The sequence below is a fragment of the Mirounga angustirostris genome, unplaced genomic scaffold (assembly GCF_029215605.1).
Source record: "Mirounga angustirostris isolate CCGP_5_RB_7025 unplaced genomic scaffold, mMirAng1.0.hap1 SCAF_9, whole genome shotgun sequence".
NCBI lineage: Eukaryota > Metazoa > Chordata > Mammalia > Carnivora > Phocidae > Mirounga > Mirounga angustirostris.
The window spans coordinates 19,992,186-20,010,489 of NW_026991717.1; the positions used below are offsets into that span (position 1 = coordinate 19,992,186).

The window sequence follows — 18,304 nt, forward strand, 5'->3', positions numbered from 1 at the left end:
TACTTGATCTCTCAAATAAATAAATAAAATCTTTAAAAATCTTTATAATTTTAATTTAAAATTATATAATTTTAATTTAAAATCTATATAATCTAAATAAAATCTTTAAAAATATATATATATACGTAACAGAAAATTTACCACCTTAACCATTTTTCTGTGCACAGGGCAGAGCCATTAGGACCTGCACGTGGTGGTATATTCATCACAAACCATCATCTCCAGAACTTTTTCATCTTCCCCAAGTGGAACGCTGTCCCCATTAGACACTAACTGCCTGCTTCCCCCTGCCTCCAGCCCCTTGGCCACCACCATTCTGCTTTCTGTCTCTTTGAATGTAACAACTCTGGGAACCTCATATACATGGAATCACACAGTACGTCCTGTTGGGACTGGCTTGTTTCACTCAGCATGATGTCCGCCAGGTCCATCCACATTGTACGTAGCAGGTATCAGAATTCCCTTCCTTTGTAAGGCTGAAGAATACGTCATGGCTTGTATGGACCACATTGTGTGTATCCATTCACTTACTGATGGGTACTGGAGGTATCTCCTCCTTTTATGGTTAGAGTAGATCCTACAGTGGCTGCACCATGTCACGTTCCCACCTCTTTGCCTGTTGTCCACTGGGACCTCACCGTGGTTTGAGTCTTGGGGCACACACACATTCCTCCCTTGGGACTCACTCTCCAGGTGCTAGCCCCGCCCGGTCTTCTCTGATTTCTCCAGCATGTTCTTGCCTCTGTGCCAGTAACCTCACTGGCTTCCTGGCCACCTCCCCCCAACTGTGTCCATCAGTCCAGTTTCCAGGCCTTTGCTTGGCTTTCCTCCCCTGCCCTACTGCCCCTCCTGAGGGCCCATGGCCAACGTCATTGTTCAGGGGGGATTCTGAGGCCCCACATGGCCCAAGGCCTCGCCCTCTTGCGTATAGACACAGGCTTTAGAACTCAACCAGAGTAGATGGGGCTGCACCCCTTGTTTCCCGTGTGACCCGGCAAGGTACTGCGGGGCCTATCAAGGATGGCTCCAGCAGAAGGTGCCAGGAAGCAGGAGCCGCAGAACTCAGGACAGAGTGGGCAAAGAAAAGGAGAATGTTAGAAACTGTCTCATTATGAAGACATCATTTTATTTTGGACTCTGGTAATAAAATCAGAAATATAGTTGTATGAGAAACATAGCTAAGAAATGGCATTGGAAATGTTTTTCAGCAAAGATGGGACTGATGGGAAATCCCAGGACGGCCACAAACCAGGACAACCTATGCACAGTTCGTACCCACGAGGGTCTTTCTTCGTTTTTGTTACATGCTATCCACAGGCCCTCCCTGACCCCCTGAGACCTCCTCCACCCAGGACGATCTGGCTTTGCTGGGGTGCCTTTCACGTACAAGTGAACAGGGTCTGAAGGCAATGCTAGGCGCAGGAGCACCAGGCCTGCTCCCTGGACACGTGCACTATCCCAGTCTCCAATCTCCTCACCTCAGGCCCGCAGGGGCCCTTGTTATAACCTGTCCCTTCCTTGACCAGTCCTGCAGGTTTAAAGGCTCTGAGCTAACGCTGTTTTCAGACTAGCCACCTGTGAATTTATGGAGGAGCTAAAAGGGCGAGGACGATGACTACCAGAGTTTTCATGTGTCCACAGGCCAAGTTTAATGGAACAAGCCAGCATGAAATGAAGCTTGCTTTCTATTTAGTTTTGACTAACAAAATTCCTTGCATGCTTCCAATAAGGGATGGAAGGAACTATAAAACAATGAATTGCTAAGTATGTGAATGCCACTTTCCACACAAGTAAGTAATTATTTAGAATTCTTTTTTTTTTTTTTTTTTTTTTAAAGAGCCTCAGGACACAGAAGCCAACATTTTGGCCTGAAAATTAAAAAATATTTAGCTAATCCTTTGTTAAACTGGTAACGTTTGAGTTGCATGCTCTTTTGCCTTGGACAAACCAACATGCAAATATCCATAATTATAAGGATCGAAGCAACCCAAAGAGGATTTTCTGAATCATTTAAAAACTTCAATGACAACAACGGACTACTTCAAATGGCGGGGCTGTTCTGAGCCCGTTTTGACGTCTAAACTAAATTTGTTTTTGACACCATGATTGCATGTGTAGCAAACTCTCTTTTCTTTCTGACCCATCCGGACACTAACAACTCCAGAGTTTTTATCTGGCTTGTGACAGATAAAACATCACCACTGCCTTGTCAGTTTATCAACTAAATTTTTTTTTTTTTTTAAGATTTTATTTATTTATTTGAGAGAGAGAGAATGAGAGAGAGCACATGAGAGCAGGGAGGGTCAGAGGGAGAAGCAGACTCCCCGCTGAGCAGGGAGCCTGATGCGGGACTCGATCCCAGGACTCCAGGATCATGAACTGAGCCGGAGGCAGTCGCTTAACCAACTGAGCCACCCAGGCGCCCTATCAACTAAAGTTTAAAAAGGGCACCTGTAGCGGCCTGAAGTGGGATTTTGGAGCGTGATGCAGAATGGAAGGGAGGCTTGGGGTTCTGGCTCCCCCAGCTCTCTGTGGTCCTACGAAGGGCAGGAGACAGTGAGCTTTAAAAAGGAAAAAGAAGGGAAGGAGTCTCTTCATATCCATTAAGGGTAGCCTTAAAAAGGAAGGAAATCCTGACCCGTGCTACGTCGTGGATAAACCCTGAGGACACTGCTATGTGAGCCAGTCACAAAAAACCAAATCCTATGTGATTCCACTTACACGAGGTGCTTAGAGCAGTCAAACTCATAGAGACAAAAGGTGGACTGGTGATTGCCAGGACCTGGAGGAGGGGTTACAGGGAGTGTTATGGGCTGAATTGTGTCCTCCCAAATTCATATATTGAAGCCCTTGCCACCAGTCCTTCAGAATGTGACTGTAGGTGGAGATAGGGTCTTTAAAGAGGTCATTAGGGTCACATGGGATCATTAATCCACTATGACCAGTGTCCTCATAAAAGGATCAAAGGTCAAAGGATCTAGACACACACATAGACAGAGGGTAGACTGTATGAGGACACAGGGGGAGGGTGGCCATCTACAAACGAAGGAGAGAGGCCTCAGAGGACACCAACCCAGCTGACACCTTGATCTTAGACTTCCAGCCTCCAGAACTGTCAGGTCATTCATTTCTGTTGTTTAAACTGCCCAGTCTGTGGTATTTTGTTATGACATCCCTAGCTGACCAGCACAGGGAGTTGCTGCTTACTGGGTATAGGATTTTAGTTTGGGATGATGAAAATGTTCCACAGATGGACGGTGGTGATGGTTACTCAAGGTGCATGTGCTTGATGAAATGTACATTTAAAAATGCTTAAAATGGGGCGAGGGGAGGAGGCACCTGGGTAGCTCAGTCGGTTAAGCATCAGCCTTCGGCTCAGGTCGTGATCTCAGGGTCCTGGGATTGAGTCCCGCGCCAGGCTCCCTGCTCAGCGGGGAGTCTGCTTCTCCCTTTCCCTCTGCGACCCCCCCCCCCCATGTGCGCACTCTCTCTCTCTCAAATAGATAAATCTTTTAAAAAATTGGTTAAAATGGTCACCTTTATGTGTATTTTACTGTAATAAAAACGTACAGAAAACAAAGGAAAAGAAGGGGAGGCAAGTGGGAACTTACTTTGCTTCTAAAGCCAAGGCGATGATCCCCGCCACCATGGGGGCTGAAACCGAGGTCCCCGTGTGGCCGTCCGTGCAGCGCTGCCTCAGATCCGTGGTGACCTGGGGGACAGGGCGGCAAGAGGCGAAGTAGGCTCTCAAAAGATGTCAGAGGTCAGAGGCTACTCAAGATGCTGCACCTGGACAGGTGTGGCCCCCGGTCCCAGGGACGGAAGAGGCACTAGGCAGATGCATCTCCCCAATCAAGGTTTGTGTCTGCTCCTCGCTGCTAATCTGCTTTGCTCTCAAACATAGAACAGGGACCTGCGGCAGGAGTGAGCTAATCACAAGGTGGGGACAGGGAGATAAGGCGGCGGGAAGACAAGCAGCAGGAAACCGCACAACCTCATGGCTGCAGATGTGTGTGCTGAGACACAAAGGTAAGAGAAGGACACAAAGAGTGGCCCTCCATGGCAGAGTCCCCACCTGCCATAGCCCAGGTTAACGACCCCCAAGTCACCCCTGACATCAGAGCAGTTGGAAACAAGGGCGGGGGGTGCCCAGGTGGCCCAGAGACCACCCCTGCCCTTACCCAGAAGATCAGAGATCGGTCAAAGAAGGTCACAGATCATTCTCTACCAGGATGTCCTCCTCAGAGAGTTGACAGTGTCCTAAAGCACCCAGTTCCATCTGCAGCAGCAGATGAACCTGGAGTGTTCGTGACCTTCACAGGGCCTGCTTTGTGGGACAATGAAGCTGGCTGTTCTCCTTGGGAAGGCAAAGCTGACTGCAAACCGAGGGGGCTCTGCGTGCCTTCCTCTGAGGCACTGACTCCGGGCCGGGTGGGGATATTGATTCTGGACCTCATTAGCGCACAGCCTGATTTGTCCCTTGTCTTTGAACTGATGCGGAGAAGCGGCACCGTGGAATCACCACACATGGGTTCAGCTGTGCCACACGTGCAGTGCTAGATGGGATTCTGGCCCTCGAGCTACACCCGTGCATGCTGCAGACGGCATTAAGTTTGCTAACCAGCACACCTTAAATCAGCCAGACTATCCTGGATTGTCCAGTGGGCCCCATGGCCTCACCGGGCCCTGAGAAGTGGAAAGAGGCAGAAAAGTGTGTCGGAGAGCCGAGGCAGAAGAGGGACCCAAAACATCTTTGCTGGCTTTGACGAGGGAGATAGAAGAACATAAGCCAAGGAATGTGGGCAGTCTGGAGATGCTGAGAACAGCCCTTCGCAGACAGCCCACAAGGAAACCAGAGCTCAGTCCTATAACCACAAGGAACTAAAATCTGCCAACGACCTGAATGAGCACAGAATGAATTCTCCACTAGAGCCTCTAGAAAGGAACACAGCCCAGCCAGCACACGGATTTCAGCCTCAGGAGGCTCAGAACAGAGACGCAGTCGAGGCTGTTGCCCTGCTGACCTCCTGAACTCTGAGATAATAATTCTGTGCTGTTTTAGGCTGCTGAGTTAGGGATAATTTGTTACGAGAGAAATAGGAAACTGATAGCCACACCAACAGCAAGGCTCTAGGAGTTGATCTACATAACCCTAGAGGATGAATTTCCCCAGTCATAACAATCCAGATCCCCTCCCCAACGGAGCATCTTCCTTCATCACATTCCGGCTGACAATCACCCAGGAGACAGGATCCAGCCCGTCTCATGCACATGCAGGTTCCTGGCAGAGACCAGCCTCCTCCTCTCCTACCCCCCTGGAGGCATCCTGCTGTTAGGAAGGGAAGCTGAGGGCAGGGAAGTCCAGACAAGGATGCAACCTCTGACCCCAGGATCGTCATCTGCAAATGGGCCTAATGATGCGTCCCTCACAGGCTTCTTTCTGGTGAAAGTCATAGCTGGCGCCTGAAACATACTTACATTCAGTAAATGGTGGCCAGTGAGGGACACTGAGGGTGTCTGGGCAGGCGGCCACGCTCCCAAGAGCAGGGGAGGCCCATGGCTGGCTTTCCAACCTCTGAGAACTGGGGAGTGAGCAGAGGGCCCCCCTCCCCTGCAGGGAGGGGATGGCTCAACCAAGGTGGGCAGTCCCTGCTTCCTGAGACCAAACGTCATGCGTGGAACTCTGCTCCAGGACAGCAAATGAAAGAAAGCCAAGGAATGAATGGGTGAGCGATGCTCTGCCGGGCGTTACTCCTTTTATTAAAAGTCATATGTCAGCCCCGAGCAATCCCTCCCTCCAGGCGAATATGGCTCAGCATTCGCTGGACAGAGAGGAACAGAGAGTACGGGATGGGACAGAGCCTTGATTTCCAGCTGACACCTGCCTGAACCGCACAGCCTACAAGCTGCCAACCATCCAGAGAAGTCCATCCCCTTGCAGGTCCTCCTGGAGGACTCAGAGCAAAAGCTCGGCTCTAGTTGAACTGAAAACAACCACCACCACAACAACAAAAACAAAAACCCCAGCAAAAATGCCATCCATACTCTCAGAGGAGAAGCCTAGCCCAGGAAGTACACTAAGTGATTTTCTCTTTTACCCTCCTCTTAACTGCACCCTTCTGGCCCGTATGTTATTGCTCGGAGAAGAGAAAGAAGAGAAGAGAAAGAAGAGAAGAGAAGAGAAGAGAAGAGAAGAGAAGAGAAGAGAAGAGAAGAGAAGAGAAGAGAGAAAGAAAAAGAAAGAAAGAAAGAAAGAAAGAAAGAAAGAAAGAAAGAAAGAAAGAAAGAAGGAAGGAAGGAAGGAAGGGAAGGATGGGAAGGAAGGGAAGGAAGGAAGGAAGGAAGGAAAGAAAGAAAGAAAAAGAAAGAAAGAAAGAAAGAAAAAAGAAAGAAAGAAAGAAAGAAAGAAAGAAAGAAAGAAAGAAAGAAAGAAAGAAAGAAAGAAGAATTAAGGCATTTTGTAGCTAAGGTGTGTGCATACACAGTGTGATTAACTAAGCAAATAAAGCAGCAAGCCCTGCTCCCAGGGATGGGAGACATAGGAGTCCCAGCAGGAAGCCTCTGGTACAAAGCGTTCAATGACAAGACCTCCGCCTTGAACGCCTCCAGCCAGCAGGCCTGTTTAACAAGACTCCAGCAAGCCTGTGTTCAAATGAGCTAGATTCCTAAATGAACAGGATACCATTCAGAATCTCGGCCGCCTGTCCCAGGGGCGCGTGCTTCGGTAGAAAAGGAAAACAAATTAAGACCTCTGTTTACTAGCCCGGGCCATTGCCAGGCTGGTGGCCCAGCAGCCGTGTGGCTGACCTTTCAGCAGGTGCGGGGAAAAGCGGGGAGCAGGGAGCCTGCATGCTCCCGCTGAAGAATGTAAAAAATAAATTTACAAATAATTTCTAGAGATGTGGCTCAGCAGCAGGAGAAATAAAAAGATGCTAGTGAGCATCCTTTAAAATTAAACCATGTCTGGCCAGCTCCACGGTCTCATTTTTTTAAACATCTAAAAACCAACTTGATGACTGTGCATTTGAATTCTGCATTAATTTCGGCTCAAAATCCTCCCCCTCTTTACTTTTCTTAAAGTAGGAAAGCCTGTGGGGAAGGAAGAAAGCACACATTCCACCCATATGCTGAAAGAAAACAGTCCCTTTTTAAAAGGATAAATCACGCTGGTGTTCATTGAAGTGAATGGAACAGACAGAAACCACTGCTCAATTCAAAGTGTCCAGGGAAAGTCGTTTTGTTGGGGGGAAAGAACCGCCTGGAAGAACACTTGGATCTCTAAAAGGTTTCAGTATAAAACTAAGATTTTCTCTTACTCTATTTGGCACGTTGAAACTGAACCGGTCAGTTGGATCCCCAGCAATGTGACCACAGAAATTTAGAGAGCTAAAAGGAGGCATGGTGCTGAGAAGGTACCCCATTCTTAAATGCTATTTTTAGATCCCTAAAGCCAAGAGAGGGTTTTAATTGGTATTTTGTGCAAAAATTAGAAAGGCAGGCTCTGAGGGTGGTTGCCAAGGGACTGGGGTTTCCCTCAAGGCACAACCAGTTCACCGATGGGTAAAGTCAGTACCCTGGGACCCGGTACAGACTGGCCTCAACCTGGCTCCTCTTTTTGTGAAGAGGGAAAGAAACTTGCCCCCAAAGGGCCGAAGGCGTGCGTCCTAGGCTCTCCACCTGGCCAAGAGAACTCACGATTTTCCGATCGTAAAACGCGCCACTGCTGTAGGTCGTGGCCAGGGTGGACGCACACTCCTCCAGGTACCACGGCTTGTAACCGTTCTCGGTGGTGCTGCTCACGGAGATGGTGTAGATGCTGTTGGTGTAGCCGTCACAGGAGCAGTGGTCCCCCTCTCTCCCGCCATTCCCAGAGGCCCAGACGAAAATGGAACCCAGGCCCTGCCGGCCCTAGAGGGGCAGAAGGAGAACAAGGCGTCAGCCCCGGCAGCCAGAACCTCGTGGGCAGGCGGGGTCTCGCGCCGGCCTGGAGTCCTCCCTTCGGAATGTCCCTTCCAAGGGTCTGAGAAGGATGTGTTCAGACCATAGGGATGCCACATGGTTCTGTGGGCTCTTGTTTCATTTTAATAGAGCATTTTTGCCTCTGGCGAGAGCCTTACAACAGCAAAATCACAGGATTGCACTGGGACGATGGCCCAGAAAGCCCTCTCTGCTCTTCAGGGGAAAATCAAGGGCCCTCGTATGAGCTGTTCTACTCCAGAGCCATGCCTGTAATTTCCATCCTGACGACCTAGCATTGCAAAGACAAGCGGTGCCACAAGTATGATTGAGATGAAAGTTGATGGCTGAACTTATTTATAACATTAATTGTTCGAGATCGAAAGCTGTGGGGAATGAAAGAGCTGGTCCTGTGGGGGCAGAGGGCGAATTTTCCTGAAAACCCAGTGGAAGAAGCACATGTCCTGGAGAGCAAGGTTTTGAAAAGAGGGGGTGGGACCATGAATTCTGGGTGAAGACTCAACAGGTAAATGGGTCATGGTCCAGAATCCATAGCCGCTTGGGGCCATCCTATGAGTTGCCCACGGGTACACATTAAAGTAGTCAGGTAGGGCACCAAGGTGCCTCAGTTGGTTAAGCATCTGCCTTCAGCTCAGGTCATGATCCCGGGGTCCTGGGCTTGAGCCCCACATCGGGCTCCCTGCTCAGCGGGGAGTCTGTTTCTCCCTCTGCCCATGCTCTCTCTCTCTCATTCAAATAAATAAATAAAATATTAAAAAAAATAAAGTAGTCAGGTGGTCAACGCCAGTCAAAGCCAGCAGCTTCACCTATATGTAGGTCTTTATTTTTCAGAACATACATGTGAAAGCAAGTCTTTGAAAGACTGGCCATCAGGGTCGGTTCCTGCAGCTCTGTTTCATCCCACACCCACAGAATCAAGGATTTCTGACCCAACCAAGTGCTCGCCCCAGTCCCAAACACTAGTTTAAGATTAACTAACCCAAGACGGACCTGACCCATTCTGTCCGAGTGGCTGGACCTGCTGGTGATGCACAGCCAGCCTGAGAGAACAGCGCCAACACCCATTTCCATGAAACCAGACCCACAGGACTGGTTACTTTGGTGTCCTTGTCAAGGACCCTCCTTTCCAAACATGTGGGAAGAAATTGATACTTATGCTCAACAACTGGCCAATTTAAAGAAAACTTGCAACAAAATTCTGTGATCCCCATAGAGTCCAATGGAAGCCTTGCTGTTGACTGGATGCGTTACACTCACCCAAAGTTCAAGTCCACCCCGGGCTGAGCGGACCCACCCGCTCGGAAAGCCCCATGACTCTCCACTCTGTAGCCCAAGTGGACAACAGTTCCTTGCCCTTTTGTGCCCATTTGTCATGACTTTGACCTTTCCTCCAGTTTCTAACCTGAGGCTCTCAATGGAGCCCCCGGGAGGTCCCTCGTGGTTACCCAGTCCCGCTGCTCAAAGCTGCCTTACTCACACTGCTTTCCACGTCTCCCTGGTGGACCTGTCCGCATGGCTAAGAGCTCCACAGAAAGGTTACTCACATTTAGCCAAAAGGTCAACCTTCTGGAAAAAAGGCACCAAGTACTGTAGAAATGGGTGTGTCTGTGCATATAATTACCTACAGGGAGAGATTAATTGGAGGCTAGTTCAAAGAAACTTAAATCAAAATGGAAAGGTATTTAACCCAACGGAGCCTATCTTTAGTGCATGAGAATCATCTCTAAGACGCTCCCCACCCCACTCTAAATTATTTATGAAAGGCTGTCATTTTGCAAAGTGGAGCCTAGAACCTTATTGTTCCAGCAGCACAGAGAATGTCCCCAGAGAGTACTCTTCATACGTGAGTGTGCACACAGGTCACCCCATGGGGGTCTTGCTACATGGCAGACTCAGACTCAGTAGGTCTGGGGGTGCCCCGAGATTCTGCATTTCTAATGAGCTCCCAGGTGATGCCCGCATGGCTGCTTCTGGACCCCACTTTGAGGAACAAGGGCCTAAAATGCCAAAGGCCCCCATCTCCCACCTTACGCTGCGTAGTTATTCCTAGACTAATCCATTCTCCAAGGTTTGTCAAGGCATCAAACACCTCTCTCCCTCCTGCAAAGAATGAGGTGGAGGAAACACCCAGATCTGAGGTGTGATGAGATGTTTTAGCTGTCTCTGAGGATTATATTTTCACTTCCCATGTCTTGGAAGCCATAGGACAGAAGCTCTAGGGAACAGTTCTACCCTAGCCGTGAACGGGTGTTTCTGTTAAGGAAAGTCACAACCTCAACCTGATCCAAACGTATTTCAGCCCCTCGCCTGGGTGAAGGGTTCATCTGTGAACTCCAAAGCACTGTGCCTGAGGGCTTGCAAATGCCTGGCATCTGGACAAGGCCAGTGTTTCCAGCCTCAGTGATGTTGCCTCTCCCCTTTGGGATGACAAGCCACGCGAGGGGTAAGGCTTCCTAAAGACCGACATCAGGCACATCTCTGTGCCAGATGATGGCCTCCGAAGTCTCCTACCACAAAACCACATCATCTACCAGAGATGAAGTCAGAGACTTGACAGAAAAAGACTGTAGCTGACAAATGGGGCATCGAGGAGGAAAAACAGATGGGGGGGAAACGTGGTCTGGTTTGAGATCATCAAATTACGAGGAGGATTTTCAGTGACAACTTCACACAGCTACGATTTAAGGATCCCTATATGACATATTTTACTTCAGAATGACTGGGGAAAAAATGGAATGACCTCAGTATTTCAAGAAACTGTGACAAGAATGACGGGGAGCCACACGGTCCCCTTTGCACCTTCTTCACTCCCCTGACAGCCCTAGTAAAGCCAGTGCTGCTCAGACTCTGGAATGCAAAGAGCCCCTCTCTGCAGCTCCCGACTTTCCAAAGCCCCGCACAGGTTCAGTCGACGCAAAGCTAAGTGAAGTTGCGACACCCAACAATCATTTGAAAACAATCATTGACCTCTCCAGGAAATGGGGGGGCCCTGTCCTGAGACCTCAGATCTTTCGAAATCATCTCAGAGAAGGACACGTTAAGGATTAACACCATTCCAAGCAGTAACTTCCACACAGAAGATGCGATTTCTAATTGACAGCTTAAATTAAAGCTTAACTTTTAGGATGTCCCGCTTGTCATCAAGAGTGAGATCCATGTGATCTAGTGGGTGGTAGGAGCCGAGCACTGAGAAGATAAGATAGTTTTACTTCGCAGCCCCTTGGAGGCAGCAGCTGCCTTGGTCACACCTGAACCTTCCAGCATCCCTGGACCAGCACCTAGCACAGCTCAGGGGCTCAGCAACCTGACAGAAGCAGCCTCTGCATTTTCTTCGAGTCACGGGGGACAAAGGCAGTTGGGTGGTGTCCCAAGCATGACCATGAGGTCAAATGCCAAGGTTGGGGACATGCTAAGAGATAAATACTCAACCCCCATAAAAAAGTCATAGAAAATGACCAAACTCAATTTATCCAAAAAAGCAGTCAAATCCTATTATTTAGAAGAAAGAAAAAAGGGAACAGAGTTAAAAAAAAAAAAAAATTGGTCCTCTATAGGGCAGGACTGGTGGGGGGAGATGGGGGGGGAGACAAAGAAAGGCTGCTTTTTTTTTTTTTTTTAAAGATTTTATTTATTTATTTGACAGAGAGAAACACAGCGAGAGAGGGAACACAAGCAGGGGGAGTGGGAGAGGGAGAAGCAGGCTTCCCGTGGAGCAGGGAGCCCGATGTGGGGCTCGATCCCAGGACCCTGGGATCATGACCTGAGCCGAAGGCAGACGCTTAACGCCTGAGCCACCCAGGCGCCCCAGAAAGGCTGCTTTTAATAGGATCCTCTGATAATATTTTATTTGTTCATTAACTACTTATTAATCACATTTTAATCATGGCACATAGGTTATAATAAAATAAGGACTTTTAAAAAACGTTCTAAAGCATAAATAATAAAAGGGACCGGAACCACCCCCGCCTTTGCAGCCCTACTGTCCTGCCTCCCATAGGAGAAGTCGGAAGTACAAATGCTGGCCCAGGGATGCTTGGACTTCCTGCCCAACCCCCCACCAGCATCACCAGGCCATACCTTGTACTCTGGGCTGGGCCTTGGGCCACCCAGGGCCACCCGGACACTGACCGCAGCTCCATCTGTCTGCTCCAAGAAGCTGTCCTTGCCCAGAAATCTGCCTCACCAGCTGGCTTATAAGAACTGAGTCATCTCCAGGTCCCTCTCCGCCGCCCCCCCTCCCCTGCATGTTTGACTCCCAAGGATCCAGGACTAATGATCCCAGAGTGACTGTGGGTGGGCTTCCTGGCCGGTGGAGAACAAGCCCGCAAGTCTCCTCTGCTTCCCCTCAGCTGGTCAGCAGAGAACCTGTGCTTGGATGTTTGCTCTGTTTAGTCCCTCGTGAGGCTCTACCCAAGAAATCCTAAACATGTTAGGCTGTGTGCTGGCAGGGAGGGCAACAAGGCCAAGACTTGCTGTTTGGTGGTGGGGGTGGGGGTGGGGGTGCTGGATGAGTGCACACTCCGTGATGGACACAGGAAACTCCATGGCTGGGTGTTTCTGTGGTCAGGGGGACTGAGGCCCAGGACACCCCCTTCCACCTCCACAAGTAACAAGCCAGGTAGTCAGACTAAGACCCCTAGGGCCCACCTGCCCACACCTCTCAGCTGGGAGCTGTCAGGCTTCTAGGCACAGAGTCCTGGGCCTGGTGGGTGACCAGCGGGCACCTGCTAGAATAGCCTCTCTATGACAAGGTGAAATCCTTCTGCTCTGGTTGGTAGACAGCCACTCCCCTGAGCCTTGAAATGCCTTCTCCCTCACACTGGTCGTGGCACGGCAGGGCCTTCCTGGCCCCATTCTGGGGGCTCTGGCTTGTGTCACTCTAATTTTTAATTGCTAATTTTTTTTTTTTTTTTTTTTTTTTTTTACTATTCCCTCCCCACCCTGGCGAGATGCACCGTAGCCCTGGAAGACTCACACCTTTTTAATGCCATACTCGAAGGCCTGCTTAGCCAGTCGGCCAGGCCCGTCCACCGTCTTCCCGTCATCATCTGGTCCCCAGCTGGCGCTGTAAATGTCGATGTAGTTGGGTCTGATGCCCAGTGACTTGGCTTCAACCACATCCGTCACGTCGCCGTCCAGCATGCGGATGCCTGAAAGCACACAACGAGGCCCCGTGCACGCCCGCTCGGCACTTTTTGGGGCCGCACAGACTGTGACCCTGGGGTGCAGCCGGAGAGCCCTCCACCCCCCCACCCCCGCCCCCCAGCTCAGGAATGTTCCAGCCTCATTCTGGAAAACCTCTTTCCCCATCCTGTGCTGATGTGAAGGAATTCAAATGACATCTGGGGCCACGCTGTGGTGTCCCCAGCATGGGACAGCAACAAAGGAAATGGAACCATTTGGAAAAGATAGGATGTAAACTGTTGTAAACTGTTTCCTTGGTAGCATGCAGTCACTCTGGTATTGAAAAGTGGAACATAATAGAATGATTATGATGATTATTTCTATAATAGAGCTCCACTTTCCCTGCTGTCAACAGTTTATTTCTCTGTCTTATTTCTCTTTAAAAAAAAAAAAAAAAAATCACTCCCATCTCTGATTTGTAACTAGGAGTTTTTAACCTGGACGACAGAGGGCCACACCGTAGTCTCTCAAGGAGCAGGCTTCTTATATCTCAGCGTGTGTTCAGGTTTTGTGTGTCCCAGAGGGGTCTTTAGGTGGTGGGGACTACCCCTTCCTCAAGACCACCCCAGAAGGAGAGGGAGGGAGCCACAAGCCTCTCCCAGTGCCTATGTTCTTGGCCGGGGGTTCCCGCACACCCCAGGCCCAAGCTTTGTCTCCATTACGGATCACACTCCGCATCTAGTAGGTATGGTGCCCCCAGGCCTCACCCAGAGAGGGGGTCTCAGCGATGCTGGCACTAACTGGGAAGCAGGGGTAATGACAGCCACCAGCACATCCTGCCTGGACACTAGCAGATACGTAAAATTGGACCTCTTGGAGACTCAGTAAACCTGGACCAGCCGACCCCAGACCAGCGCTCTAGGTGACTGCTCAGTCCCCACAGCCACCCCGTTCCGAGGCCCCCAGGAGCTCCTCCTCCACCAGGCCCAGCCCCATGTGTGCGGTGGCCATGCCAATGAATTTTAAATCTTGAGCTATTTAAAACATAACAGAAAAGAGGACTTTTTCTGATTAGAAGCATCACATATGCTCTTTGCAGAAAGTTTGGAAAATAGAGAAATAACTAGTGGTAATATTTTGGTTATTTTCTTCCAGTACTTTTCTTTGGCCCCAGCACGCACTTTCTCTCCAAGTTCTTTTTTTTTACTACAGAACTTCATACAGAACATTTCCCTGCACCATTAAAGACTCTTCTAAGACACGATTGTAAATGGTTGCAGCTTCCCCTCCCGTGCACCCCAGCCCAGGCAGCACTCTCCCTGAGGTTCCCCTCACCGAGCAGAGAGGCCCCCAGCTCTCCCAGCCTGGGCTGGATCTATTCATGCCACATCCCAGAATCTGCGTCCACATACGGCGGGTATGCCAAGAATAGAAACTCTGAAAACAAATGATTTTAAAAGACAGAACAGTGACTTATCCCCAGGATGAAAAGAGATGGTACGGGGCTCAGGCAGGAAGAACCATGGGAAGGAGACTCTTTGAGGGGACACCCTCCCCAGGTGCTCAGGGACAGATGTTTTATGTAAAGTACACTGTAATTGTGGAGATGTTCTGCTGTCACTTTTGATGAATGGTTTGAGAGGCAGAGATCCCGAACACATAAATTTCAAATGATACCCAATCTCTCACCCAGTAACACATGAGTTGTAGACAAACAACTAAAAGCACTTTATGATTTGTCAGGGTGAGCGACTTCCTACTGACAGAGCATGTGAAGATGACTGAAATGCAGTAAACTCTTCTACCCTATCAATTCATGCTGCCCGGATTTGAGAGTTCAGGTTGCCCTGAAGTGTTCTCCTTAACATCTGCCCTGTTGTGAGCTGAGAGAGAAAAGGTCAGAGGCCCTGGGCAGGGTCCCTGGGAGGCTGAGCAGGACAGTCGTGGTTGTAGGAGGAGGGGGAGCTGCTCGAAGGTGCGCCAGGTTGGCCCTCCACTTGGGTGGGACGCTACAAGCAAACTGGAAACTCCTGCTCCCAAAGTCTGGAAACTGTACTCCAAATCCGTGTCAGAGAAATTTATAGCCAAACAACAGTAAGACTGAGGTCTGGGAGACATCAGGAGTTCAATGACAGTGCTGAGAGCCCCTCGGAAGTGTCAGCCTAACAGGCACAGGCGGTGAGAGAAGGTGCTGGAGTCGTTAGAAGAACTACTTCTTTATGGCTGCAAGGCCTTAAAAATGAGAAGTAGAAATAAATTTTAACTTCAACACTCTGTTCTACCTTCCGGGTCCCCATCTATTGCCCTTCCTCTCTTTATTACCTGTGATGGACTAAATGTTTGTGTCCCCCCAGCCCCCAAATTCACATGTTGAAGCACCAACCCCCGGTGTGATGAAGGTAGGAATTTTAGGAGGTAATTAGGTTTAGATGAAGTCATGAGGGTGGGGCCCCCATGATGGGCTTAGTGCCTATTATAAGAAGAGTCGGCAGAGAGCTTGCATCTCTGTCTCCACCATGTGAGGCCACAGAGAAGGTAGCCATTTGTGAGCCACAAAGTGGGCCCTCACAGGGGAACAGAACGGGCAGGTCCCTTGATCTTGGACTTTCAGCCTCCAGAACTGTGAGAAATAACGGTCTGTTGCTTAAGCTCCCAGTCCGTGGAATTTTGTGATGGTGGCCCAGGCTGACACAGATAAGACCTCAACTGCCTGGCTTAGGATGGCCCCTGTTTAGGCACTAAGATGGCGCCACATGGCAATTGGATGTGGACCCCTCATCACTACTCCCAAGGAGAGGCCCGTGGAACAAAACTCTCACCCACACTGTGCCTTGAATCAAGCCGGCAGGAGGGTGATGGGGCATGCCACAGGTGACAGCCCTGCCGTGACCACCAACCAGTGGCTCTGGGAGTTTACCTCATGTCAACCAGGCCTCCATTTCCTGTAGGTCGCAATGATGAAAGTTATTTCGTCTACAGAGGTGCCAGAAAAACTGAAAAAGGTGATTCAGGTAAAGTGCCTGGCAGTAAGGACCCAATGTGCATGTTAGTGGCTAGTGGGAACCCACTGAGCCTCAGTTTCCCCATCTGTAAACACAGGAATAAAGACAACAATTTCCAGGGGTTGTTAACAGTAACTAATCCCTTTTTACCTTTATTTTAAAAACATATACTCTTTAATATGTATGAAGGATCATATGTTACATACATGTTAGTGATAAAGCCTAAAAAAATAATTGACACCCATGAACCCTCCATCCATTCAATGCAAATATAAACATGACCCACTGGGGTCTCTACCCATGCCCTGCCCCTCAAAGAGGAAACTGCTCAGAATTTTGGATGATTCCTTTCATTGCCTTTTAAAAACTAGTGGGTTAATACAATTGCATGCTTGCTTAAACTATATATGGCTAAGTTTTGCTGGTACCGGGAATTAATCCTCTGTTGGTTATACACATTATAAATATCTTCTCCCAGTTGATGCCTTGTCTTCTCACTTTGTTGATGGTGCCTTTTGATAGACAGAGATCCTTAATTTAAATAGAGTAACAACAACTTCCCTTTGAAGATCAAAGGAGTTATAATGGGGGTCAAACTTGTCAGAGTTTATTGGCATCTCTTGTGGGGGCCTTTCTCCCTTTCAACGGTGGGGCTGTCCCATCCGCTCAGTGCACCTCCTCTTTTCTGATTTCTGGCTGCACAAGGAGAATCAGGGTGATTTGAAATGTTATCTCTCTCCAGTCACTGGTCTGTGAGCCCAGGGCTTCCCTCTATGTCAGAGACACTGGGCCCGGGTGCTCGCTCAGCCATCAGCCCAAAGAGAGGGGCCATAACCAGCACAGGACGTTGGCCACAGGATGTGGCAAAAGGTGTGGCCTCTGGCAAGATGAAGAGCAACTCACAGCAGGGGGAAATGGAACCGGGGTCACAGAGTCCTGGGGTGGGATCTCAGCTCTGTCTAATCTTGGGCCAGGATCTCAAATTCTCTGAGGCCTCGTCTTCCACAATATTTACCTGGCAGAGTAGTTGAGAGGATTAAATATATGTTGAGGCCATAGTACCTGGTGCTGTTGGAGAAATGGTGGCTTTGTTCTATGTACCCTTATATTCCACAATGGGCTTGCCAGGGCAGGAGAAGGCCCTGCCAGCCACAAAGGCACCCAAAATCAATTCTGATGTTCTAGTGCTGAAATGTAACCTGACATTCTAGACTTCTCCATGCAAGTTATAGGTGTGGGAATGCCTACTTTAAAAAAATTTTTTTTCAGTATAATGAGCATATAGTATTATATTTGCTTCAGGTGTCCCATATAGGGATTCAACAATACTATGCATTGGTCAGTGCTCAGTGCCTACTTTTGAACAAGAAGAAAGAGATGCTAGAAGACATCAAAAATATGTAAAAACAGACAACCAGAATAATTTCTTAACACCTCTCATGATGCTTTTCATCTCGGAAGAACAGCAACTTATGTGTGAGGAAGAAAGTATAACATACTTAGATTTTAATGAAGCATCTATTTTCCCCCAACACTGACAAGCTGCCAACAAAGAAAAGGTAAATATTTTCAGTGGAAACCTGCTGTTCCAATATTAGCTTTAAACGTGAATGGTTCTCTGGAAACGCCAAATCGAAGAAAAACAATCATCATTTCTCTGATGAAAAAAGAAAGACCCAGGTACAGAAAAAAAAATTGGGGCCAGGCATTGGTTTGGCAAATGAGCTCCGGGTGGTTGGCACGCTCACGGTGGCAGGACAAACACGTGCCCGACTGTCCATTATGAGGACCAGTCTGTGAGAGAAGCACGGAGGAGAAGGAAGATGGTGCTTCTCAGGAGCAGACGAGTTTGTGTCTGGGGGAACAGCTCAGAGTGCTCTGGGGGCTCAATCCCCCAGCAGGCAGCTCTGGTTTGCACAGAAGCTGCGTCCAGGAGCAAACCCCACTTAGGTGTGTCTATAAAACTGCCTGGACCCAATAATATTTTACATGCCCTGGAGAACTTGCTGAAATTCAGGATGATTTTACAAGTCTCTTGGTCCAGTGTCAATAACCAGCAGCCCTTTTTTCAGAGTGACCTGTCCTTCCTCCTCTCCCCCCGCTACTAATTTATAGTGCAACTTTCCAAATTACAGGCCCATGGACCTGCCGTTGACCCTGTAAAGCAGCCTGAGACACAGCATTCCCTCTGAACTTTGTGA

General features: G+C 49.0%; 1 protein-coding gene across 4 annotated transcripts in view; it reads right to left on the reverse strand.

Moving 5' to 3' along the window:
• Window positions 1-18,304, reverse strand: part of PCSK6 (proprotein convertase subtilisin/kexin type 6) — a 182,342-nt gene that overhangs the window by 72,099 nt on the left and 91,939 nt on the right. For all 4 annotated transcript variants that reach the window (XR_010404901.1, XM_045899531.3, XM_045899529.3 and 1 more), the window contains 3 exons: window positions 12,955-13,127; window positions 7,696-7,908; window positions 3,612-3,712 (listed from right to left, as the gene is read on the reverse strand). Coding sequence is in view for 3 of the 4 variants with exons in the window: in XM_045899531.3 (XP_045755487.2) it covers window positions 3,612-3,712; window positions 7,696-7,908; window positions 12,955-13,127 (487 nt within the window). In the remaining variant the exon portion in view is untranslated. The remainder of the gene's footprint in view (window positions 1-3,611; window positions 3,713-7,695; window positions 7,909-12,954; window positions 13,128-18,304) is intronic.